At 45.7% G+C, this 27447-nt stretch overlaps 1 protein-coding gene across 1 annotated transcript; it reads right to left on the bottom strand.

Moving 5' to 3' along the window:
• Positions 1-811: 811 nt before the first annotated feature.
• On the bottom strand, positions 812-27447 carry GLE1 (GLE1 RNA export mediator). The gene is made up of 16 exons (XM_002915187.4): positions 27262-27447; positions 22618-22839; positions 19843-19953; positions 15652-15800; positions 15373-15433; positions 14875-15129; positions 11708-11939; positions 10612-10724; positions 10381-10450; positions 7916-8058; positions 7626-7816; positions 6598-6727; positions 5054-5158; positions 3798-3880; positions 2843-2906; positions 812-2003 (listed from the first exon to the last, which is right to left on the bottom strand). The coding sequence occupies exons 1-16, from the start codon at positions 27358-27360 to the stop codon at positions 1935-1937; spliced, it is 2097 nt and encodes a 698-aa protein (XP_002915233.1). The 5' UTR covers positions 27361-27447; the 3' UTR covers positions 812-1934.

Genomic DNA, 27447 nt, shown 5'->3' with positions numbered 1-27447 from the left:
CAGCAGAGAGAGGATCCCAGGGTTCCCCTAGGGCCCCGCGTACGGCTGGGCAAAACGTAAGCTGCGAACTCTAGTAGGCCCCGGGCACCTCAGGCGATTGCAGATTTTCACAATTCTGTTCCTGCAGATGGCAGCAGTATCTTGAAGGAAGGCATGCCTTTTGAAAATCTGCACAAAGCCTCCATTTGTCGACCCTGACTCTAGGGCTGGGCCCCATCCACTCAACATCCTGAAGTCAGGGCTTCCCAACCTGTTCCTGGTCACAATGAGCAGAAAATACAGGTAATGGAGGAACTGCAAACAGCAACTGGCCTTGGGGGCCGCAGCCACTGCAGGCCCTGCCAGCTAACGGGGTCTGTGCCCTGACACCTCTGCTGGGAAGCTCTGCCCTAAGGCGCTGCTATGGAGCCCTGAAAACCACCATGCTCCCGACGAATCCAATTCTGGTGTTTTTGCAGGGAGAGGGGAAACTGAGGCTCAGGGGAGGTGAATGACCCACCCGAGGCCACAAAACCTAAAAGTGAATTGCACCAAGTCTCCTGCCACCTTCCCCAGAGTTCATTCTGCTGCATCCACTTGAAAAGACTTCAGTACTTTTCCATTCCTGCTAAAACCAGGTCAGTTATTGGTACATAATTCCAGAAAAGGAATGACCGAAAAACAAGAGTTTTCCCAAGGTGAAGGTCAAGAAGACAAAATAGGGAGACACACATACCATTCGAGAGCTAGGCTTGCGCATGATTGTCCCCCCAGTGACGTACACAGCTCAGGTACAGGAAATTGGTCACATCAACCAACTAGATACTAGCAATGGGTTTTTAAAAATTAAGCTTTATTCCTTGTTTTTTTGGCATCAGAGCCAACGACTGATAGAACGTGTCACTTCAAGCCACTCAAGAGTACCAGGGGACACCCCCACCCCCCAACACACATCCCCACAGATGACACTTAGTATAGAGCAGATCCATGGCTGCAGCCTGCAGTACAAAAGACGATGAGTCTTTCCTAAAACAAACCTCAATTCTTATCTGAACAGCCAAGCTCTGAATTTCTGTAGTGACTTTAGTCAGGCGAATCTATCACCACTCTTTCGTAAGGACATGTCGACAATTCTTAAAGCAGTTCCCAATTCCTCCTGAACACTTTTGTTTTATTTAACCCGACTCATTGCTTGTAGATGCGCGGTTCATGTGTGATGTCACGAGCCCATCTCAGCCCATCTTCATCCAAATTCAAAACCAAACAAAAACCCCCGCACCATCCCTGGTTCATGCATCCCTAGTCATCCAGGGGCCGAATTCCAAATTAAAAGGACCAACAGTACGTCCTGTTCAACATAACATGTATTAGCAGTCCTAGTCCCAGATGCTAAACTCTCTCTGATGCAATTTGGGACTTAGTCCATGTCTACATCAGGCATTTCCTCTGAATTTATAATGACTTCACAAGCTGAGAAAGACAAAACCACCATAACCCAAACTTGCGTGTAACGATTTGGGCCTCAACTATTAACCCATACTCTGACCAGGGGCAGCATGGCTTGGGGGTGGGGGTGGGAGAGGACGGAGTGGAAGTGGTGGGCTCACTTCAGCGCAGAGGGAAATGGTTAAGGTAGAACGTCCTTTCTGAAAGACACCAGACACACGGAAATGAACGATGAGACCAAGTACTAAACCGCTCTTCTCACCACATTTGCAGAAATGAGAAAAGCCGATACCATTTACTCTGCCACGTGGACCCCTTAAGGAGCCTCTAGACTTCGAAGAGACCCCCTATATTCTGGGACCCTTGAAAAGTCTCCTCTCTCCGCAAGATACAAAAATCTGTTGGTAGGTTTCTAAATCTGACACGACTTCTCCCAAATTCAGCTGTTTTCAGTTGCTTTATTACTGTCCATCTGCAACACAACGGTGACAGTGGGCGATGGAGGGCCATCAGGAACGCCAGAAGGAGGAAGTCAGAAAGCCCTTGGGGACAGGAATCTCCTTGCGCTGCAAACATTTCTGGTCAGGGAAAGATGAAGAAAACAGAATGATTTTCCGGCAACGCTCCTTCCAACATCTAACATTTGGAAGAAGCTTTGAGGGACAGCAAGCTTCAGTGCTCCAAACAGCGGTCAACAGTGGGAAGAGTGAGGCCAATGGCAGCACAGGAGACTTCCACGTGAACTGCAGCAGAGGACTAAGGCCAGGCTGCTGCTTATGCTGCCCAGGCCCCATCTCCACAGCCCCGTCTCATCCTTCTCCATTGCCTTCTGCTCACTCGGGCCACTGGAAAGTGGAAGTCAGGGGGCCATCCTGGCAGACCTACCACAGACTTCCAGGCTGTTGGTCACTCTTAGCCTCAGGTTTCCAGCACTGAGAAATAGGGGAGGAGTCTGGCTCAAAGCGAAGTTTGTTCTCATGGAGAAGAGGGACCAAATTTCCCAGTTCCCCTGACCTGAGACCGAGGAAAGAAACTCAGCCAGCAAGCAAGAAATGTATTAGTGACACTAGACTCATTAAGTATATTTTATTCATCTCTAAGACAGTTCCCCTCAGGCAGCATGGATGATGCGCATAAGAAGGTGGAATGCCACCCCTTAAGGTGAAGGAGGAATCACAGACAAAGTTCAAAAAAATCAAGAAGGGGAGTGACTAGCCGGTTCAGTCACAAGAGCAGGTGACACTGATCTCAGCGTTGTGAGTTTGAGCCCCATGTGGGGTGTAGAGATGACGTAAATAAAATTTAAAAATCAAGAGGAAGACTGCAATCCAAGAGCCTAGAGGTCCACGACTTGTGAGACACGGGTGCCCTCAAGGTCACCAACAGCTCAGAATGTGTTGGTCTAAGGACATCTTACCTCTAAGAACTGCTTGAGGCGTATGAAGGAACCCATCTGTCCTGAGCTTGTGACGGCTTCAATCCTGCAGGGAGAGGAAGAAGACACATGGGTCGCAGCTGTGAGTCCCACCTCTCCCTTGGAGAGGAGTTTGGGACATTGCTGATCTAGAGGAAGGGGCAGATCGAATGCCTTGGAGAGAGATCTTCTGGACTAAGGATGCTGTCATTCTTACAAATGGTCTCAGACTTCTTTTCAAACCAGGTGATAAAGAAGAGAGGACATTCCTTTCTAAGGTCTTGCGATCAGGCGGGATGGGTGCTGCCAAGGCCTCTCCCCCCAGCTGAAATGCCAGTGTGTTGAGAGGAATGAGAAGGGCACCAAAAGGCGTATGACAGAGTCAAGCAAACAGGTGGAGAAATGGATTGATTAAAGGAGTCTGAAGCTCTGGGTTAATTCATGCCTGCATGTAATCACCATCTCATTAGTTGGGGGAGTTTGGAAAACAGAGTTAAAGAAATGTCAGTTATCTGAATCCAGGATTTTTTTTTTTTTTAAGATTTTATTTATTTATTCGACAGAGATAGAGACAGCCAGCGAGAGAGGGAACACAAGCAGGGGGAGTGGGAGAGGAAGAAGCAGGCTCATAGCGGAGGAGCCTGATGTGGGGCTCGATCCCATAAAGCCGGGATCACGCCCCGAGCCAAAGGCAGACGCTTAACCGCTGTGCCACCCAGGCGCCCCCCGGATCTTCTTAATTCATTTTTTCATTTAGCCAACGATATTTAAAAGACTCTCATTACAGATCAAAAGCATTTAATCAAATATCAAAGATGAGAAGGATAAGAGAAGAGGTCACACTTAATACAGGTGCTTTTAACTGAGTCAAACCCAGCATGTCACAGGACACAAGGGCCTCTGATGCCATGTGTTTCACCCACTGAATCCCATGTTGTCTATTCAATATGCCACATACCTGGGGAAGTACTCTTCTTTGATAAGAAGTATCATCTTCCAGAACTGTACCTGGTACTGCTTCATGAGGGCATTCCCACACACCTACAGGAAAGACACAGAAAGACAGGCACCGTCAGAGCTCAGAAAGCAAGTTCACGCTCACGCGAGAGATCCATAAAGCACACAGCCCTTTACCTCTTACTCCTACCAAGAATTTCAGCCACAGTGGCACTTAGCTAGCAAGGGAATAAATGGAAAGATCCAACCTTTTTCTGAAGCATTTCTCTGTGTATGATAATACCTTCATTAAACCAAACTGCCAAAAGCCAGATATATTAGCCAACTACGAAATGTGAATCAAACTTATTCTTCTTTGATTCTACTAAATGGAAACCTTTCTGAAGGCATGGCACTCCTCCCAACTGTAGTAAACAGAGCATACAGAACATCACCATGTTCTCAAATTCATTTGTGATTTCTGCTCATGTCATGTGACTTCAGGAACTCTAGGGTGAATGGAAGCATTTGGCATTCTAGGTTCGAGAGCCCGAATCTGTTATGGTATGTGCCCCAAGCCTTACCTTTAAGAAATGACTCCCTTCCACAGAAACCCTGACCCTCACCCTATAGTGGTGGCCCCTCATAGGTAGATAGGACTGTAAAGAACCTTCTGGATGAGGGAGATAACTGACCCAAGCTAGCCGATCGTATTTGTTCTCCCAGGAATGAGGGATCACAAAGAGGGGATGCCAGGTCCACCACACTGGGGGGCCACACTGAGTCGGAGGGCCATAGCCCAGGATGGCCAACTTTTCCACTGTGCACAGAGAACTAGAGAAAGTTGGCCTATGGAGCGAGAATGAGGCAGCCTGCAGGAAGAGCACAGGAAGGACCATGTGGCCCCAGAGAGACTCTTGGTACCTGGTGACATCCTAGTTCCTCGTTCCAGGCCCACATGAGAGTTGACTGTACATTCTACCCTTGGCTCGGGCGTCAATTTGCTATCCCTAAAACAAACGTCCCTTTCAGCTTGTGCCAGGATGTAGTTTTCTTCTTCTTTACAATAAGAAGACAAGCACACAGAGAGCAGCACAGTGGAAAGAAAACCCAGAAGGCAGGTGTCACTTTAGCACTCGGGGAAAAAATGTGTGACGCTGGACCCTAATGCTGTTCACCATCAGCCTCTGTCTCTCTGCTGCCTCCCAGTCCAGGTCACGCGGTGACCGAAGGCTGCTTCAACCACTGTCTCTCTCGTGTGAGAACTGCATTACGTACCTCCAAGAAGTCAAAGAGGAGGGTGGCTGTCACATCTGACAGGGGCTCCATATTTAAGATTTGTGCCAACCAGCGCCAGCCATGATTTAAGCCATGAGGATGAATCTGGGAAGGGAGACACTTGGTCATGGTTCGATCTCATTGTATCCAGAGATCGAAACCCCCAAGGTTATCCTCTAGCCATTACTAAGTGACATGAACCCCCAGATCACTGAAATCAAGCACATGCCACAGGGCAGAAACACCACAAGATGAACAAATTCTTTTTTCCAATGTCCCAACACACTGGAACCCACACATTCTTTACAGGAACCCCTAGTCCACATGTGGCAGCTCTGGTTTCAGGGGTTCCAACAGCTACTCGTATAGATATTTTATTTATTATTCTTGGTACCTTTAGCACAGAACCCGGGACACAGCAGGTACACGATAAAAACTTGGATTTGATCCAATATGATCCCTTCTCTTTAGGTCCCCAGGTACACTAACTTCTCCATCTCTCTAATCTGTATCCTTTGAGAAAAGCACTGGGCTGGCAAGTCAAAGCCCTGCCCACCCCCCCACCCCCCCGCTGTGGCTTTGTCACCGACAGCTGTGTCACTATAGCTCCCTGAGAGTCGATCTGCTCATGTGACACGAGGCACCAACCATGCCTAAAATGACACTGAGTTGGGGCGCCTGGCTGGCTCAGTCAATAGAGCATGCGACTCTTGACCTCAGGGTCATGAGATAGAGCCCCACGCTGGGCCTAGAACTTACTTAAATAATAATACCACCACCACCACCACCTGATACTGTATCATTTTGATCACTCCTCTTCTTTTTTTTTTTAAATTTTATTTACTTATTTGACAGAGAGAGAGACAGCCAGTGAGAGAGGGAACACAGGCATGGGGAGTGGGAGAGGAAGAAGCAGGCTCCCAGCAGAGGAGCCTGATGTGGGGCTCGATCCCAGGACTCTGGGATCACGCCCTGAGCCGAAGGCAGATGCTTTACGACTGAGCCACCCAGGCGCCCCGTGATCGCTCCTCTTCTAATAGAATCTTCTAACCTTAATGACTGGTTTACAACAGACTCTCATCTGGCAGACCCTCTTACAGACCCAGTTCTTTATCTATTTTTTAAAGATTTTATTTATTTATTTGACAGAGAAAAAGAGAGAGCACGCCCAAGCAGGGAGAGCAGCAGGCAGAGGGAGAGGGAGAAGCAGCCTTCCCACTGCGCAGGGAGCCCGATGCAGGCCTGGATTCCAGGACCGTGGGATCATGACCTGAGCTGAAGGCAGACGCTTCACAGACTGAGCCACCCAGGTGGCGCCAAACCTAGTTCTTTAAAGGCTCAACTAAGTCAATCTTCAAACAAATAGCTCTGCCGATCCCAGTTTCCAACATCAACTTCTCTAAAGCACACTGAGGGAGCAGTGACACACACCAAGTTCTCGTGTGACGAGCCTGCTCCCGCGGCAAGAAGGGCAACAGTCCCCATGGACAAAACACACCAGTACGGCCCGATCGCTCACTACGGACACCGGCCTCTTCTACTACCTCTTGGCGGCTTCCGTACGGCCACCGGAGCTGGATGATGGCAGCGTACAGCCGGATCATCCCAGACATGCGTTTTAGAAAGTTGTCCTGCTGTTCCACTTTGGAGTCCTTCACTTGGTAGCCAAGCATCCTGTGTGGGAAGAAAAACCTCAGTGTGACAAGGCCCAAGTGAGGGTGACAAATCACTGACTTTTTGTGGCGGAAAGGAACAATCTAGTACTATTACATTATTATTATCATAATTATTATTATTATTATTTTAAAGTAGGCACCATGCCCAATGTGGAGCTTGAACTCACCACCTCATGACTGGGAGCTGCATAATCTACAACCAAGCCAAACATGTGCCTCTATTTTTTCTTTTTAAAGGAAGCTCTAGGCCCCACGTAGGGCTCAAACTCGTGACCCCAAGATCAAGAGTCGCACACTCTACTGACGGAGCGAGCCAGGCTCCCCGAAGTCACAGGACTGATGGATATCATTACCCCATTTGTAAACAAGGGAAATGACGCTCAAAGGGCTTACTTTGCAAATTATTAAATGATGAAGCAGGACACAATTCTAAAACCCCCGGATTCTAGATCCAGTATTCTTTTCCCTAAACTATATTAATTACTGCAATTGAACCCACAAATCCCAAAGCAGCCAGTCTGTATGAAAGACACCGGATTCTCTGATAGAACGTTCCAGGTATGTATGAGGAGCTGTGGAAAGAGGGAGAATGAACCCTAGTTCTCTTTTTTCCCCCTTAAGATTTATTTATTTATTTTAGAGAGAGAGAGACACACAGAGAAGAGTGTGTGTGAGAGCAAGGGGAAGGACAGAGGGAGAGAGAGGGAATCTCAAGCAGACTTGACGCCCAATGCAGAGCCCAACTTGGGGCTCGATCCCACAACCCTGAGACTGTGACCTGAGCTGAAACAAGAGTCAGATGCTTAACTGACTGTGCCACCCAGGTGCCCCTGAACCCTAGTTTGATTTGTATTTCATTCAGCCCCTGAGGAGAGTGAGGAGAGAAACGACCTCACCTCTGATAGTCTTCCAACGCCATTCCCTCCTTGAAAGCCGGGTAGAAGGGGACAGAATAGGGGCACTTCCTGTGGAGGTGAGCAAGAATGAGGTCGCCCACTCTGGGGTGGAGCTCCCAGATGCCGGACGCCACAACCGCGATGGGGAACGCTGCTTCGTGGTGAGAAGCCACCTCCTCCTCTCCTTGTTTCTGGGGGAGCAGAGACAGGACCACTGTAGTTACTATGGAGAAAAGCTCAAAGGCTGCGCACCAGCCTCTCCCCATACCTCTGGCAACAAGGTTTCTCACCACAAACTTCTCTGCCAGCTTGTACTGGACAAAGTCCAGGCCCTGTGGGTTCAGAGTGACGGACACGGAGTGCCCGCCACACTGAACGGGTTTTCCAGAGAGCAGGCTGTGGATCTTGTCAAAGATCTCCTTCAGCTTCGAGCCTGGGTTGGACGGAGATAAAGTTGGTTAAAAGACTCAACTGCAGACCACCGTGCTTCTCATCACTGCAGCAAGAAGGCCTCTACTGAAGTCTAGCCAGGCAGCCCTACACAAGGTCAGAACTTAGAGCAAAATACTGTTGCAGAAAAATATACGACGCGCAAATAAAATATGTGTCATCTGGGGGTGCAGAAGTACATGAGACATGGTACTATTTCAAATGAATTTCTTGTTTGGGAATGAACACATTCTGAAACTGACACACCGAACAGGGGAAATAGTATGAACAGGAGTGGAATGGCTACAGATCCCATGGGCTGTGGCCGACATCCCTAGAGGAATCATTTGCATCTCTGGGAAAACCCTTCTAAAGGATCTTCCCAGCTCTCAACGACTCCCCCTTCTCTGGGACCTGCCTCCCTCCATTCTCTGACACACCGAGGTGGGCTCGTGATGGCTATATTTGTATTCCAGATCCTGTGTGCCCCAGCCCCGCGTGGGCTACAGTTTGATGAGGAATGACCAGCTGAGCCAATCAGCCAGCTGACTGAGTCACCTCAGTGACTGGAAATGGCTGGCCCAGCGACACACGTGCTCATGAACACCAGGGCCCTGCACCTGCCAGATGGTCCAAAGAACAGGGGTCTACCTAATTAGATCAGAGAGATGCAGAGGGAAGACGAGAGAAAAGGTTCCTAAGGTTTCTTGCTCCTGAGACCGAGCCCCATTCCTGCCAGTAGGTTCTGAGAAACACCCCTGTAGCTTTAGAATAAATGCCCTTTTTTGGGCCTAAGCAGATCTAAATTGGTCTCCATTACTCAAACCTTACTGAGATACCAAAATAGTAGCTCCCACTCCTGCTAAGTCTCATTTTTACCGATGGTTTCAAAGGACCAAATTTCCTATCAGTCTTTCTCTGTGCTGCTCCAGTTAGGAAAGTCAGCTCCCAACCCTCTCCCGGGCATGGCCTCCCACATTCCATATGCCATTCCAGCACCAGAGAGATTTATTCTGCTCCAAATCTAACCACTCACGGAGGTCTGCCTTTCAGGAGGCAGGAATTAGACCATCTTTTTCTCCGTACTCAGCACGTACTGAGCACTGACTCCAGAGCATGTCTGTATCTGGCTCTTCAAAGAAGTAACCGTGATGGTGCGGACAGAGGGAACGTAGGAAATTTGCAGTAGAGTGAAGAACAGCAAAACTAGAGCCTGATCAGAAGTGAAGAATAAAACAGAGGACTGGGGAGCCCGAGGAGAGCAGTGAGGGGAGTGGCGTGGCCATCAGGTCAAGCTCGCCCCCACTGCTGTTCGGCCACGCCCACCCCCACTGCTGTTGCGAGCAAAGGAAATGCACTTTATTAAAGTCCAGAAGGTGATTCGTGTTTATTTATTTATACCTTGTCCTGATCCAGAGAGAACTTCAGACAGCAGAGTGATATGTAAGTTCTGTCATAGCACCTCTCACGGGCAACAGCTGCAACTTGTCTACACTCTCTAGGCAACGAGTGAGTCAGGGGAACCGGGACCCATGCTAAGTCAGAGCAGCTTTTCAGCTGTTCACGCTCACCAGCCACCGGGCAGCACAGCTTGTAACCTGGAGGCTTCCACAGCCAGAGCTCTATGAAAACGAACACTGCTTCCGAATGAGAGGAAGAAGGGTCTTTTCCCTGTCTGGTTCTCACTCTCTATAGGTCAGTCTCTGGAGAGAACAGAAGACGTTCTAAAGTGTTAAAGCTGGGGCGCCTGGGTGGCTTAGTCATTAAGCGTCTGCCTTCGGCTCAGGGTGTGATCCCGGCGTTATGGGATCGAGCCCCACATCAGGCTCCTGCAATGGAAGCCTGCTTCTTCCTCTCCCACTCCCCCTGCTTGTGTTCCCTCCATCGCTGGCTGTCTCCCTCTCTGTCAAATAAATAAATAAAATCTTTTTTAAAAAAATAAATAAATAAAAATAAACTATTAAAGCAGGTTTCGAGCTTGGACAAACTAGTATTATAGGACAAAACAAAGAACTCAAGTCACATCCTAGGTCCCTGGAGCGATGTTTTCAGCAGGGATTTTCAACTTCAGGTAAGAGCCTTCCTAAAGAATTTACTGTTGATATGCAGCTTATTTATGAAAAGCGAGTCAACCAACACATAATGATTACCTTCTATGCGCTGAAAAAGAAACAAAGACACGTAAGACATAACATACATGCCTGATCCAATGTCACTTGTTTGAACAGACTCTGTCTACAGGAACCTTACAGATGAGCAGATCCGGAGTTTTTAAAAAAAATACCGAATGAAGCGAAGGGCCACGTTCTTAACTCCTCTGACCAACCTGCAATGGTGGAGATTTGGCTCACGGGGATGGTGGCAGCCTTCTGGAGGTCCATCTTTATCTTTTTGGCCTGCCAGGAGAGAAAAGTGAGAGGGCAGGCGGTGTTTAGAAGGGCTGAGTAGTTGCCAGTAGGATTAGGGAATGTCACATGCTAGTGACATTCCTTTGGGACACGAGGCTGTTCAGAGCACTACCAGGCCCGAAGGGTTCCCGACCTACAGCCCTCCCTACCTGACTGTCTTTGCTGTTGGTCAGCTCCTCAAAGGCCAACACGCACTGACTGGAAGCATCCTGAAGTTGTTGGTACCACTGCATCGTACTGTCTTGTACCTTCACCTGCAGGTCTGAGGAGAAAAGAGAGGCTTTCGTAATAGCTAGAATTCACTGAATGCTTTTAAAATATATATATATATTTATTTAAGTAATCTCTACCTCCAACATAGGGCTTGAACCCACGACCCAGAGATCAAGAGCCACATACATGCTCTTCCGACTGAGCCAGCCCAGAGCCCCTTCACTGAACACTTAATATGGGCCAGGGGCTGTTCTAATCAACGGATACAGGTATTAACTGCTTTCACTGTCACAACAACCCTATGAAGTAGATACATTATCTTCATTTTCTAGATGAGGAAATAGGCATAGAAAGGTTAATTTGCCAATGTCACATCCCCAGGAAGTAGAAAAACTACATTCCCATGGACCTGGCTGCAGAGCCAGCGTTCTCAAGCATTATGCTATTCTGACCCTCTGATGCAGTAAGTGAGACCATTGCGTACATATTTATTTTACACTTGATCTTAGCCAAAAGGCCGAAAAGAAACTCTTATTTATTTAAAAAACTCAGAGCAGTTGGGGCACCTGGGTGGCTCAGTCGGTTAAGTGTCTGCCTTCAGCTCAGGTCATGATCCTGGGGTCCTGGGATCGAGTCTCGCATCGGGCTCGCTGCTCAGTGGGGAGCCTGCTTCTCCCTCTTCCACTCTCCCTGCTTGTGTTCCCTCTCTCTCTGCCTGCCGCTGTCCCTGCTTGTGCGCTCTCTCTCAGATAAATAAAATCTTAAAAAAAACCCAAAAAACCCCCAAAACTTCAGAGCAGCAAAACTCGGGATAATACATCTACTAGAATGATACAGAATTTCAAGTCCTCATGGCAAGTCTCTGGCTCGGGATCAACCAAACTGAATATAAGTTAGGTAAAACTGCAGTACTGAATTTTACCTTATGTAAAAATTCTGGTATATTGTCCTGAAACTTAACACTGTATTTAAACACGTTCTGGTTTCCTTTCACATTCTGGGTTGAATGACAATATCTACATCAACACCCACCTTCATTCTGTTTCCCTCCTGGGCCCTGGCTGGGAGCTGGGGTCTCTCTGGGGACCTCCGGCCCCTGCTGCATCTTTGACTCCTGCTGTTTTTCTTGGGCCGCCTCCTCATCCTGCCTCCTCTTGTCTTCACAGGCCCTGGCGATCTCCTGCTGCAAGCTTGTAAGGAGGTCCCGCATTTCCTGCAGGGCTTTCTCCGCCACAGCCTGGTCCTCTGCTGTGGGAAAGCCGTTCTGTCGGGGGGACAGAGACAGAGCTTAGGGTCTGTTCCCTAGGCTCCTATGAAGCCAAATGACAGCTCACACTCAAGTCAACAATTTCTAAACTGGAACTGCTGCACCAATGGAGTGCCCACGTTCAACATGTTGATACCCACTGCTTCTTGTTCTCTGAAAGGTAATCCTGATTTATCATCACAACCACAGACAGACCTGAGTATGGATTCTTCCATGCTCTCACCAACACTGGCTGGGATAATTTTTTAAGTTTATGACAACAGTCTAGATAAAAACGATGCTGTGCTTTAAATCGCATTCCATATATTAATGGTGACTTTAAACTTAATTTTAGGGGACGCCTGGGTGGCTCAGTTGATTGAGCATCTGCCTTTGGCTCGGGTTGTGATCTCAGGGTCCTGGGATCAAGTCCCATGTCTGGCTCTCTACTCAGCAGGGAGCCTGCTGCTCCCCCTGCTTGTGTTCTCTCTCTTTCTCTGTCGAATGGATAGATAAAATCTTAAAAAAAAAAAAAAAACCAAAACCTTGAAGTTTCAAATTTACCAATTATATTTCTCCTTTTACAGCTGCCTGTCCTGTCCTTTGCTCATCTTTCTCTTAGTGAGATAGAGATAGAAATAGAGTGATTTATTTATCCTTTTTCCCATAGACCATAAGAGCTCTCTCTGTAGAAAGGATATTAAATTTTGGTCTGTTATATGCATAACAAATATGTTTTCCTAAGTTATAACGTGTCTTTCAGTTTTGTGTACTCATATCTATTGATCCTTCCCACTATGACTTCTGCTTTCATTGCTCTGCCTCCACACCTTAACATAATTCAAATATTCACCTAGAATTTTTTCACTGAATATGATTTGTCTCTTTCACAAAGATTATGGAGTTAATCAGATGAAATAATGGTACGAATTTAATCTTTACTTTTTAAAAAAATTTTATTTGACAGAGAGAGAGCGAGCGCAAGCAGTGGGGAGCAGCAGAGGGAGAAACAGGCTCCTTCCTCACTGAGCAGGGAGCCCGATGCGGGACTTGATCCTAGGACCCTGGGACCATGACCTGAGCTGAAGGCAGATGCTTAATCAACTGAGCCACTCAGGCGCCCCTTAATCTTTACTTTCATGGTTCTAATTCATCTTTTCCCCACTTAACTGAAATGATAGTTTTTTTAAAAAGATTTTATTTATTTATTTGAGAGAAAAAGAGTGCACGCTCACAAGCAGGGGGAGAGGGAGAAACAGACTCCCCGCTGAGTGGGGAGCCTGAGGTGGGGCTCATGGGGCTGGATCCCAGGACTCAGATCATGACCTGAGCTGAAGGCAGATACTTAACTGACTGAGTCCCCTTGGCCAGATCAACAGTAGCATGCTTTTTCGACTGAATCAGCCGTGGGGCCCCATGTATTTACTTTTTTTTTTTTTTTTAAGATTTTATTTTTAAGTAATATCTGCACCCAACATGGGGCTTGCACTCACAACCCTGAGATCAAGAGTCACACACTATACAGACTGAGCCAGCCAGGTACTCCTAATTTAAAATCTTTTTAAATTAAAATTCAGTTCTTCGGGGCACCTGGGTGGTTCAGTTGGCTAAGCGACTGCCTTTGGCTCAGGTCATGATCCTGGAGTCCCGGGACTGAGCCCTGTTTTGGGCTCCCTGCTCAACAGGGAGTTTGCTTCTCCCTCTGACCCTCCCCCCCTCATGCTCTCTCTCTTTCTTGCTCTCTCAAATAAATACAATCTTTAAAAAAAAGAAATCAATTCTTCAGTCACAGTAGCTGTATTTTAAGTCCTCAACAGCTACATATAGCTAATGGCTCCTGTACTGCAGAGCATAAATATGGAACGTTTCCATCACCAGAGAGAGTTCTGTTGGACAGCACTGTCCTCAAGTTACCACATAGGAAATACAGGTAATAAAGAAACCTAATATAATATACCACAGGGCTAGGGTTAGCAATTGCATTCTGCAGTTTTCCAGAGTGTAGAAAATTTTATAGAACCAACGATCCCGACTCTCTGATTATTAAATGGCAAGGAAAAAAAAAATAAGGAATGTAGAGTCTTGAAATTAAACAACTTAATTAAGAGACATGAACCAAAAGGCTGAACCTTGTTTAGATGTTAATGTCCCAACTGTTAAAAAAAGTTTTTAGACAGGAGTGCCTGGGTAGCTCAGTTGGTGAAGCGTCTGACTTCCGCTCAGGTCATGATCTCAGGGCTCCGTGCTTATTAGCAGGGAGTCTGCTTGTCCCTCTGCCCCTCCCCCTGCTCATACACATGCTCTCTCTCCCTCTTTCAAATAAATAAAACCTTAAAAAAAATTTTTAGACAAGTGGAAAAATTTGAACACTGATTAGATATTTGGTATATTAAATTATCAGTATTTTTAGGTGTGATATTAGTATTCTGGTTATGTTGATATCACTACAGCGTTATGCATGGTAGTGAAAATACAGAAACTTAAATGTTCAACAGTAGGCATTTTTTTCGAGGGATTCTGGTATGATTATATGTGGAAAGTATCCAATTCCAACAAGTTCATCAAATACTTAATGAATATCTGCTACGTGTCACGGCGATACTTAACAGTTTTTAACACTGCTTTAATTAAAAGCATCAAAATATTTTTAATGGTTACAGTAATTATGCACTCAAAATACAACATTAACTGAAAAAAGCAATGCACACTGCTGTTAAGGTTTTAACTTTTAACAAAGCATCGCAGGTGCTCAATAAGATATTATTGAATAACCACAACTATTTTGCAATCGGAATAGACAACTATTTGTGTAACCTACATAGGAAACTCGGTACGTAGGAGTCCAGTTTGGCTTGGGGATAACTGCCCGCCCCCACCCCCACACACTGTCAGGGAAGAAAGATGAAATGCTCACAGGGATTCTCTCTTCAAGGTCCCTCTGAAAACCCCTCACCTCAGACGTGGCCCGAACGATCCCCGAGACGAGGCCGCACAGCTGGTTGCCTCGGGTCCGGAAGGCAGACAGGTCAGGCTTCGGCACGTCCCTGGGCTGCTCCGAGGCATCCAGCTGCTGGTTGAGGTGCAGCACCTCCCCCTGCAGGGCGTAGAGGCTCCGCAGGCGGACCTGGCCTTCTTCCTTCCGCAGCCGCTCCTGCTCCGCCTGCTTCAGGCGCTGCTGCTCGGCCTCCCGCAGCTTCAGGTTGAGAATCTACAGAAAGGGCAGTGCGGGGACTTCTCTCCGAGCCGCCCCTGGCCCTTCTCTTTCTACATGCCCCAAGCCTTACGGGCTCCATATTTTCAGATGGGCCCAGGGCAGGAAGAGGACAGCCCAAGGAGAGTCCCATGGAGGCACGATCTGGGCCCCGTCCTCCACACCGTGGGCCAACACCCCACCCTGGGCAGGTTAGAGCCAGACACAGAAACACCCATATGGAGTCCCCCAGGCTCTGACCTTTGCTCTGTGACGATGCTCAGCTTTTAGCTTCTCTTGGTGCCCCAGGGCTTCTCTGGAGCTGCGTGAGAAATGGCAAGGAATGGCAGTCAGGCATGCTTCCTAAAATGTCTTACCTTACCTCTCCTAAAAGCCTCCCTTCTCTTTGTGATACACTGGTCGTCTTTCTAGGTTATAAGCTTCTCTGGCTGTTTTATTTTGACATTTAAGTCTTTCGCCTTTGGGTTCCATGTTGGGAAAGAGGTGCCGCCGAGCACACTGACGGACGGTCCCACTCACCTCTTCTCCATCACTTCCTGTAAGTCCTGGAATTCTTTATGATGTTTCAGCTCCTTCCGTTCATCAAAGCGCTTCAGTTGTTCAGATGCCATCTCGGAGAGGGCTCGCACCTTCCTCTCCTGCTCCTCTTGCCACTGCCTCAGGCCCTCCTGGAAAGGATCAGCACCTGCTCTCTGCCGCTCCATTAGCGCCTTGCTCGCTTCCCCGTGGGAACACCCTCCCGGCGGTCCTTAGCTCCAGAGATACGCAAGGGCACCAACCAGCTGCTTACTTCTCAGAAGCTACACTCGAGCTGCGTCTCCCCTTTGGGTGGATGTTTAAACCCAGCTGTTTTGGAAAGCTCTTCCAATCTGCCCCATTCGGTTCATGTCACTCCAGTATCAGCTGGGAAGGCACCGGTATTTACTGACATAGTGCCCAACAGCCCTGGGCTTATAAGCCTCCATCCCGGGTATTCTGATGAGGGTTTCAGAGTAACCAACAGAAATCCTCACTCGAATTCCATAGACATGCTATGCACATTCCTATCCCACTCCTTTCCTCACCTTACCATCTCTGCCTCCATCTCCTCTCCCACCTCCGCTTAGGAAAGTCCCCTTCCTGTATTCCGAAGGGTATCAGGTATTCCATTTATTATTCACCAGAGAACTCTCATATGGTTTTTAAGGGTGATGTGATTAACTATCAAAATTTAAAGTGTATATACCCTTTGACACTAGTTTAATTTTAGGAATTTATCCTGAGGAAATATTTGCAAAAGCATGTCCAAAGATATATGTACAAGGATGCTTACAGCAGCCCTGCTGATGATGGGAATAAATTTAAAACAATTAAAAAAACTGGGGATTGACTAAACATATTGCAGTGGGTCAGACCGGAGAGCACCTTGCAGCCTTAAGCAGGATGAGACGCTATATACACTGGCATGAAGATATAGCAAAATATATTGTGAAGACACTATATGATTCTATTTTAAAGCTTCCAGTGCAAGAAGGCAAAGCGACCACAACATATATAACCTCTCCCCTGAGCCTCTGTTTAAATAGAGTTGGGAAGGAAAAAAAGACTCCACAACAGAGAGCACATGGGATCCTCAGCAGGGAAAAACTTTCAACACACTTAGAAAGTTTCTGTGGAGGAATGTGGACTGACAGAGCAGGGGTGAGAAATCCTGAGGACGCACGCATGCATGCACACGCGTGCACACACACAAGCAGATTATGCCTCTCAGGGAGAGAGCCAATCTAGCAGAACCTCAAAGAGGCTCCAGACTGGGAAATGCCAGGTCTGAAATCAGGTGGGGTTCATGGGGCTGAAAACAAAAACATCAGCTGAATGCTTGTAGACAAAATAGTCAACCCTTGCCCCCACCCTGAAATCATGAGATCAGAACAGCCAACAGTCAGGAATGTGTGCTATAATGATTTTTTAAAAATATCTTTTCACGTGCTTCCCTGCCTGTGTCTGGTAAAATACCTCTACTTTGGCCCATTTTGTACTTGATTTGTTTTTACTGTTGCATACTGTATAATGATTTAAAAAGAGATCTGCACATTCTCTGAAACCCTCCCATCTCCTCCGCTTCAACCTGAGCAGGGCTTCAAGACTGCCTTGACCAAGAGAACTCGGGAAAGAGAAATAATGTTACACAACTTCGGAGACTAGGTTATAAAAGGCCACACGGCTTGGCCAGTATTTCTTAGGACGCTTGCTCTCGGAACCCGACCTTCACGCTATGAGGAAGCCCAGCCATGTGGAAAGGGCAGGGCAGACTTTCCAGCCAACAGCTAACTTCAACTACTACCCAGGTGATGGAAGAAGCCTTTGTTTTGCTTTTAAAGGTAGGTTTTTGTTTGTTTGTTTAAGATTTTATTTATTTGACACAGAGAGAGAGCACAAGTAGGGGGAGCAGCAGGCAGAGAGAGAGGGAGAAGCAGGCTGCCCGCTGAGCAAGGAGCCCAAGGCGGGGCTCAATCCCAGGACCCTGGGATCATGACCTGAGCCGAAGGCAGACGCTTAACGACTAAGCCACCTGGGTGCCCCCGGAGGAGCCTTTGAAAGGACTCCGGCCCCAGTCACCACAACCACATGGCCCCTAAGTGAGAACCACCTAGTTGAGCGTGTTGACCTCCAGAAACATTAAAGATAGTAATGAAATGCCAGTGGTGGTTATAAGCCACAAGTCTGGGGGCAATCTATTACACAATCACGCATATTCCCAGCCAAAAAAAAACGGAGAATTCTTCCCTGTAAGAAAATGAATAGGGGGTGCCTGAGTGGCTCAGTTGGTTAGGCAGCTGCCTTCAGCACAGGTCATGATCCTGGGGTCCTAAGATCGAGCCCCAAGTCAGGCTTCTCCCTCGCCCTCTACCCCTCCCCCTCTTGTGCACACGTGTGCGCGCGTGCTCTGTCAAATAAATAAATAAATAAAATCTTAAAAAAAAAAAAAAGAAAAGAACATAAACAAACTGGAGATAACTGGATCGGCTAGCATGGAGGCTGGTATTTCAGAACAATACCCTAGGAATGCTGACACTCAGGAAGTCCGAAAGCATAATAATCTTGTTCCGGACTATGCACCTGGAAGCCTTGGTCCAACCACTGGCAAAGAAAGGTCATTAGCTATTTGAGGAAACTCTGTACCCTAGGAGATCAAGGTGAGCAAGTGGAAAATAATGAATCTAGAAGAAACAGATATTTCAAGGAACACAATTGAATCTGAAAAAAGGACTCTAGTATGATATGAGAACAAAATGCTCTAAAAAAAGAACAAGTGAAGAATAAGAAAAAGCTTACGAAAATTAGACCTATCATTTAAAAAATACATATATACATATTTTTTCAAACAATGGAGGGATAAGACAAAGAAATCTTCTGGAAAACAGAGAAAGACAAAAGGAAAATGAGAGAAAGACTAAGAGAAATAGGGAATTAATCTAGGAGATCCCATCTCTGATTAATAAAAGTTCCCAGAAAGACAGAAACAAGGAAGTGGAGAGGAAGAGAAACTAATCGGTGGGAAAAAAACATTCCCAGAGATGAAGGACTAAGTCGTCAGCTGAAAGGGCCCCACCTATCCAGAATCTGACCAGTCCTCACCGGGCACATTGCTGGCACCCGAGTGGAAGCAGCTATTGCCTCTCACTCAGAGTACAATGGTTTCTACCTACATTGTACTTATTTCTCTTTTTTACTCCTATCTCTCCTACCAGTGCCGAAGTCCCATGAGGGCCTGGATTCGTGTCTGCTTTGCTCACTATTTTCTCTAGACCTGGAACAGCATCTAAGGGCTCCATAAGGACATGCGAGCTTGACGACTATTGGTTGACTCAGTGAATGAATGAATGAGGGTAAACACCAGAAGACTTTCACTTTATAAACTCACATAATCTGTGGAAATGTTTCCAAAATCATGCAATGTTTTTCTAATTAAAAAATAATCAAGTCAGCTCTTTGGGCTCAGATCTAGTTGCTGGTGACATGGCAAAAGGCACCCAGAGGGCTGGAATCCTCTGTAAATATGGGAGTGGTTACGGTGCCTCCCTCAGGAAAATGGAGGAGAAGATTAAAATAAACCAGCACGCCAAGTACATGTCCTCCTTCTGTGGCAAAACCAAGATAAAAAGACGAACTGTGGGGAGCCGGCACTGTGGTTCCTGCATGAAAACGGCAGCCGGTGGGGCCCGGACCTACAGCATTTGAAACACCGCTAGCCTATAATAAATGGGTTCCTTTATGTAACAAAATTACATTGGTTTGTTGTTAAATTTATGAATTAGGTGTTCCAATTTCTGTTGTCTTAATTTTGTTTTCTCAAAAGACTTGGGAGTTAAAACGCTTCTAGTTTTTATTGGAAAAGCACGAAAAAATAATAAAGTCAAAGCAATTATTAAGATAGTGTTATTCTTTCCTCAGGAGGCAGTTAAGATCCATCTTCTCAGTATAACCTTATCTGACAGCCCCAGATCATCTTCAAATATGTAAAACAGAAGAGCTAGGATTTGAACCCAGATCTCCCTTCAGAGAGCTCACTTGAGATTGCTACGTTACACAATCTCCCCAAATGAATGGGGAGCTACTGGCACGGGGGTCGTGACGATTAGCATGAGGTGGACATCCGCAATGCCTGAAGAACCGCATTTGCATGTTGCTCCCTTGGGCCAAGCCTGCCTTACTTCATGGGTCACTTACTGTTCCTCTCATCCTGTGCACCAGCTCATACATTCGGATGCAGCCTTCCACTTTGATCCCCCGGGAGGACTGAAGGACCACAGATTCTGTATGCTGGGACTCATGTTTACCCTATAGAGCCAAAAATGGAAAAATCAGGCATTCAAGATGCTAAACTTGGTGTTATCCCTTCTAGACGAAAACCACATCCCTACTTATGAGCAGTAACTCTAAGAACAACAATCAAACAACTTAGGTTAGAACTGGTGTGCTCTTCATGACGTTGATCTTGTTCTGTTTTCCTTAGCAAAGGAAATAATAACATACATTACGTTTATATAATAATATACAAGCCAGTAAATGGTTTGTTGCTTTGGAGGGTTTGGGTTTTTGTTTTTTTAATTTTGCTTTGTTTTTTGGTTTGCTTGTCTGTTTGATCTGCCCAGCAGATTTTTCCCCTTTCTTCTGATAAGCGTCCATTTGTGCTCAGGTGGTTTGGATGGAGCAATCCCAACCCACAGGCCGTTCTTCCACCCTCCTCCGTCAGAGATAATCATGTGATGAGCCTACCAATCAAAGTACTCTATCCACCCCCACCCCCGCCCTGTGTCCCAGCATCTACTTCAAGAATGAGGCTTATGCCCCAAGCTAAGCCAGACTCCACCTCTGAGCTTTTCTGATGGAGTTACCTGGGAAGGCTTAATACTTTTGGGGATGCTAACCTAAGACGTGCATCCAGGGTTACTGATGGCCGTCTTGCCACAGGGAGTCTATATGAACAATGAAACTACAAAGAGTTAAACAGAGAGGAGAGGCAAAGCCCGGTATATGGGTCACTGTATCAAGTCAGAAATAATGTAAAGCAGAGACAAGCAGAAAGGACTGCCTGGATCGAACCAATTCTGAATGCATTTGTAGACTTTATGGTTACATAAGCGAATTAATTAATTCCTTTTTCTCCCTCTTGTTTTGCTTAAGCTAGTTTCAACTGGGTTTCTGTTAAACACCAAAAATTCCTAAATGACACAATAACCCATTACTGAAGCCATCTAAAACTTTACTTAAACTTGAAGAATGGGGGCACCTGGGTAGCTCAGTAGCTTAAGCGTCTGACTCTTGATTTTGGCTCAGCTCATGATCTCAGGGTCCCGGGAACAAAGCCCCATGTCGGCTCCGCGCTCAGCAGGGAGTCTGCTTGAGGAGTCTCTCCCTCTGCCTCTCCACCTGCTCACACGCTCTCTCAAATAAATCTTTAAATAATAATAAAAATAAATAAATGAACCTCAAGAATGATGGAATTCTCTATCTGGAGAGGACCTCAGCAATTTGGCACAGTACCAGATTTCCAGATGAAGAAGCTGAGGAATGAGGAAGATGCCTGCCCGCCGGCATGCCACAGTATTGGCACGGTCGGAACTGAGAAGCGCTCATAGAAACAAACATTTTTACAAACAAAATTTTTTTTTAAAGATTTTATTTATTCGACAGAGATAGAGACAGCCAGCGAGAGAGGGAACACAAGCAGGGGGAGTGGGAGAGGAAGAAGCAGGCTCATAGCGGAGGAGCCTGATGTGGGGCTCGATCCCATAACGCCGGGATCACACCCTGAGCCAAAGGCAGACGCTTAACCGCTGTGCCACTCAGGCGCCCCTACAAAAATTTTTTGAAGATTTTATTTATTTATTTGAGAAAGAAAGAGAGAGATTGGGAGAACAAGTGGGAGGAGGGGCAGAGGGAGAGGAAGACTCCTGCAGAGCAGGGAACCGACGTGAGACTCAATCCCAGGACCCTGGGATCAAGACTGAGCCGAAGGCCGACGTTTAACCAACTGAGCCGCCCAGGTGCCCCAGTAATTTTTTTTTATTTTAAAATAATTCCAATTCACAGGAAGTTGCAAAAATAGGTACAGGGAGGCTTGTGCACTCTTCACCTAGTCTCCCCCAACCCTAACATTCAGGAATACAGTAAAATATTCAGAACAGTAAACTGATGTTGGTACAAGCCATAAAACTTCTTCAGATTTCTCCAGTTGTACAGGAACCCATTGGTGTATGTGCATCCCTCTGTGCAAGTTTATCTCATGTGTAGACTTCTGTTAACTATGAGCACAATCAAGGTACAGAACTGTCCCATCACCATAAAGCTTCCGAAGCCACACCTACCTTCATACCTCTAATCTGTTCTCTATAACACTCTTACTTTAAGAATGTTAAGTAGATGGAATCATACTGTATGTTCCTATGTATTTGTATATACAATAACTACTTCTGGAAGTATATCCCCACCTCACCTCCACCCCCCAAAAATAAAGAAAAGACCAGAACACCACCAGTAACAATTTAACAGTTAAGTGGGAGAAACAAAGGCAGGGACAAAATAGAGTCAAAAAGAGTAAAACTGCTTTTTTTTTTTTTAATTACAATTTTTGTATTACAAATTACAGAACCAATGATAAGGTACATACATTTGGAGAGCAGGTATGAAATTTACTGTAAGCCTCCAGCAGTCAACACAAAAAGAGACCTCATGAGTTAAACTCATGCAATGTTCATGAGAAAAAACAAACCAACTGCTCATGAAATGTATTACTATTTTTAGTACTAAGATCAGAGGGGAATCTCTCTCCGTTCTTCGTAAAGACAATACTGTGATGTAGTGAACGGTGTCCCTATAACAGCTACAAGAAAGAGCCATCATGATCTTCCCCAGGGTAAGGTCACTGTCGTCTGACAATGTTAAACACTTCAACTTTTTGGCCACCACTGCCTCCTGTCTTAAGCTGAACACAAACCTTACCTCGGCTCCATCTGGTGTTGCTGAGGAGGACGATGAGGAGGCAGGGGTTCTGACAGGAGATCTGGGAACACATGAAGGTTGGTCGAGGGCGGAGGTGGCTCTAGAAGATGCTGAGGTCTCAGAGGAAGGTGGGTTCTCTTGTGTGTGGGATAAGACATGGTCTACCACCCATCCAGAGTAGGAAGACAGTTTGGGAAGAGACATACATTCTTCCAAAACATCCTAGAGAGAAGAAGAGGGTGAAGCCCAACTTGCATGTCAACTGATTCAAGCAAACAAAAATAATTTTGTCCTTATTTTCCACTACCTGCCTTACTGGTAATTCAGGAAGGCCTGAATAAATACATACATACACACATACCAAAGACCTGATCTAATTCTATTAACAATCAGAGATAAACAGAAAGTAGTTTCTTAAAAATGACCCTGACTACTATCCTTTTAGAGCGTCAGAATAAAAAACTCTAAGCACAGAAAAATGAAGGACACACAAAGATGATCATTAAAACATACTCGAAAGCAATCTAAAACATCAAAACGGAAAAGGACACGGAATTTTGACGTGAGCTACAGTATACACAATTGGGAGTATTAGTCATTTAAAAGTACTGAATGTGAGGGCACCTGGGTGGCTCAGTCGGTTAAGCATCTGACTTTTTTTTTTTTTAAGATTTTTTATTTATTTATTTGGCAGAGATGGAGACAGCCAACGAGAGAGAGAACACAAGCAGGGGGAGTGGGAGAGGAAGAAGCAGGCTCCCAGCGGAGGAGCCCGATGTGGGACTCGATCCTGGAACGCCGGGATCACGCCCTGAGCCGAAGGCAGACGCCTAACGACTGCGCTACCCAGGCGCCCCAAGCATCCGACTCTTCATCTCAGCTCAGGTCTTGATCTCAGGGTCATGAGTTCAAGCCCATGTTTAAAAAAAAAAAAAAAGTACTAATTATGAATCCTACATTAACACCAAACTTCAGATTCAAATGTTTCCCAGTTTTATTGAAAAAGAGTTGACATACATCACTATATAAGTTTAAAGTGACAGTATGATGGGTTGATTTACATATATATTAAGTGATACAATAGGTTCAGCTAACATCCATCTTCTTCTATAGATACAACAAAAAGAAGAAAAGAAAAAAGGAAAAAAAAAAAACCCTTGTCCTCGTGATAAGAACTCAGGATTCACTCTTAACTTTCCAATATATCATACAGCAGTGTGAGCTATAGTCACATTGTACATTACATCTCTAGTAACTGGAAGTCTATCTTTTTTTTTAAGGTTTTTTTTTTTTTAAAGTAATCTCTATACCCAATGTGGGACTCAAACTCACAACCCCAAGATCAAGAGTCACATGCTCTTCCCGCTGAGCCAGCCAGGTGCCCCTGGAAGTCCATATCTTTTGACACCCTTCCTCCACTTCCCCTTCCCCCCAAGATTCAATTTTAAGTGAAAAACCAAGAGTATAAATAAATGTCTACAATTATATAAAATGAAAACAAATGCTGATACACTGGAAGACATGAAGGAAATTTGCTACAAGTGACATACTTCTCCTTGTTCTAATTCCCTAGATTTAACCTTTAAATTAAATAATTTTTATTGTGAAAATTATAATTTTTTATGTGAAAGTAGTATGTAAAAAGAGGCAATGGGGGAGCCTGAATGGCTCAGTCGGATAAGCATCTGCCTTCGGCTGAGGTCATGACCCCAGGGTCCTGGGATGGAGTCCTGCGTCGGCTACCTGCTCAACGGGAGTCTGCTTCTCCCTCTGCCCCAGCCCCACCGCTCTCTCTCTGTGTCGCAAAAATAAATAAAATCTTAAAAAAAAAAAACAGGTACAGACAGGTGGTTACTGACATAAAGGCCAATGACTTAAAACAAATGGGATTTATAATAGCCTATAAAACAAGTTCTAGCCACCCTTTAATTTGCATGTGGACAACTTATTCAAGTCTACCAGTTAACCATTATCTCTATGTAACTGCCATACAGTGCTTCAGACCAGGGAAGCTTATACCATTTCACCGCAGTTATACACAGCAATTCTGGCTGAGAACTTTACTCAATGTCAGGAAAATATTACCAGGAAATATGGAAAAATGGTACAATAGTGATTAAGAGCAGCGAGTTTGGAACCAGCCTTTTTAGCTTGAGTTCCATCCCTGCATTCTGCTTACCTGTATAACCATGAGCAAGTTACTTAACCACTCTGTGCCTAAGCTTCATCAGTTCTAAAACGGAATAATAAAGGATCCACCTCAAAAGATTTGAAGAGGATTAATAATAGCTATAAAGGGCTTAGAAGAATACCTGGCACATAATAACTACTCAAAACTTGCAAGTTATTATTTTACTTAGATCAGCGGTTCCACAGCAGATCAATTTTACCCCCCAGGGGACAGCTGGCAATGTCTGGAGACATTTTTCGTTGTCATCACTGGGAGGGTGCTATTGGCATCTAGTTGGTGGAGGCCAGGGATGCTGTTAAACATCTTGCTATTGCAACACAGCAGTAGCAGCCCCTCACAGCAAGGAATTATCCAGCTCAGCCCAAAGTGTCAATAGTGCTGCAGCTGAGAGATACTGACCTAGATCATAGGTACACATCCCACGTGCAATAAACAGATATTCAATCCACGGAGAATAATCCAGACACAGAAGCAAACAGGCTATATGCACACTTTATAAAGTATGAGACTCATTTTCAAGACATAATAGAAATAATGGTGAAACAACACCCTTTTCCTCATTCCTTACACCAAAATGTATTCCAGGGCCAAAGTTTCAAATGTAAAAAATAAAACCATACATATGAAAAACACCATAAACATAAAAAATTTCAACTGACAAACTAGAAAAACTATATGCAATATATAGCACAAATAAAAGGCTACTGTCATCCCTAGTACATAAAGAACTTGTAAAATTTGGGGTGAAGAAAAACTCCAATAGAAAAATGAACAAAAGACATAAACTGTCAATTCACAAATAAAGATATAAAATTGGCTCCTGATGGGGTGTCTGGGTGGCTCAGTCAGTTAAGCATCTGCCTTCAGCTCAGGTCATGATCCCAGGGTCGTGGGATCGAGCCCCACATCGGGCTCCTTGCTCTGAGGGGAGCCTGCTTCACTCTCTGCCTGCCACTCCTTCTGTTTGTGCATGTGCGCTCGCGCTCTCTCTCTGACAAATAAGTAAAATCTTTAAAAAAAAAAAAAGATTAAAATTGGCTCCTGAATATATGAAAAAATGTTCAATTTGAATTTAAAAAGGCACTGTAAAACAATCCTGAGATCTCATTCTTACCTATTAGATAAGCAGAAATTAAAAGTATAACAATACATTGTTGGCAAGGCTGCAGGCAAAAAGGCATGATCATGCACTGTTGACTGGAAGGCAATTTGACACATCCATAATGGGGGGTGGGGGACATCTATGTGTAACTTTTGACCCAGCAATCTCAAGTCTCGGAGTTTATCCTGAAAACACACTTCCCACACAATGAAAACACACACACACAAGGTTATAAGAAATGGATTACAACTCACTGACTAAAACAGGAACCCAGGAGTACATGATGATATAAATATCATTAAACAGGGGAGAAAAGGACGCTCTTCCTTACAGAATGCCAACTAGCAAGCGTAGAAGGAGTGATGGACATTAAAGAAACGCCATATGGTTACCTTACAGGGGTGACTGATTCAGGCAGAAATAATGAATGCCAACGGTGGAGGTTTGCCGAGGAAAAGATACTGGTGCAATCTTGGATTACCTCCCCACGAGATACTAATCAGTTAGAAAAGGAAAAATGACACATTTTAAGTGCGGCTATCTGGCAGGTAACAATATGACCAGGTGATCAAGGTTAGGATTCCCAGCACTGGGATGGGTTACAACATATGTGTGCTTCCTGATATGACTGAGAACACAGCATTATTTCTATGGTATTCCTGCCAAAAATGCACAGCTTAACTCTACACCAGACAAACCCATGCTGGGATTCATCCTACCAAATGCAAGGTAGGTATTCCTTAAAACTGCCAGTGATATTAAAAGACGGGGAAATGCTTTAGAATTGTTCCACACGTAAGTTAAAGAGACAGGACAACATCCTATCTGTAACTAATAATCAGCAACTTGGGTAAACGAGCTATGCCTTAACCTTGTCTACAGCCCTGCATTCTAGTGCTTGGGTTTGCAAATTCTAGGTACAGGGACCATACCCCCATTAAACTTTCCAAGTCTGCCCAATGTCATCTAGAATTTTGGTCTTTTCAATAGATTAGGTCATATCAATCGTTTTCCGCTAAACGTGGATCTCCTAGCACAAGAGACGTGCAGTAAATAACTGACCCCAAGAAGGTTGCTTTGACAACACAGCGGAGACGCCTAACTCTGGAGGTGGCAACGAAGCCTTTAGAGACAGGAGCACCTGTGAAATAACAGGAGCTCCCTGAAAGGGCAGAACAGGCAGCAGAGAGCAGAAACTCTAGGACACGGAGACGCACACACGGGAGGCAATAAACAAATGCGGGTTGTCAGAAAAAACGCACGTGTTCCCAGAGCAGGACGCGCTACAGAACAGCAGGGTCCCATGGACAGGAGCCGGAAGGGCACCGCCCACCCCGGGACCCCCGCTCACCTCGCCTCGCAGCAGCCAGTCTCGGTGGTAGCAGAGTCGACCTTTGTCGGAACTGCGCAGCGCCTGCAGAGTCTCCCAGCAGCGACCCTCAGACGGCATGACCCACCTCAGGGAGCTTTTCAGAGTCTCTGCTTGTAACAAAACAAGTCCTCGAATCAGCCGCCCGGAAAGGGGCCCTAGCTTCCG

The sequence above is a fragment of the Ailuropoda melanoleuca genome, chromosome 7 (assembly GCF_002007445.2).
Source record: "Ailuropoda melanoleuca isolate Jingjing chromosome 7, ASM200744v2, whole genome shotgun sequence".
NCBI lineage: Eukaryota > Metazoa > Chordata > Mammalia > Carnivora > Ursidae > Ailuropoda > Ailuropoda melanoleuca.
This window is presented reverse-complemented; position numbering and strand designations above follow the sequence as displayed.

Excerpts from the sequence above, each read along its gene's own strand:
- GLE1 (XM_002915187.4), bottom strand. The coding sequence starts at position 27,360 with ATGCCGTCTGAGGGTCGCTGCTGGGAGACTCTGCAGGCGCTGCGCAGT. Across the intron at positions 5,159-6,597 it reads CGTACGGAAGCCGCCAAGAG|ATTCATCCTCATGGCTTAAA; the intron begins GTAGTAGAAGAG and ends CTCCCTTCCCAG. Across the intron at positions 3,881-5,053 it reads TCCTCTTTGACTTCTTGGAG|GTGTGTGGGAATGCCCTCAT; the intron begins GTACGTAATGCA and ends TCTTTCCTGTAG.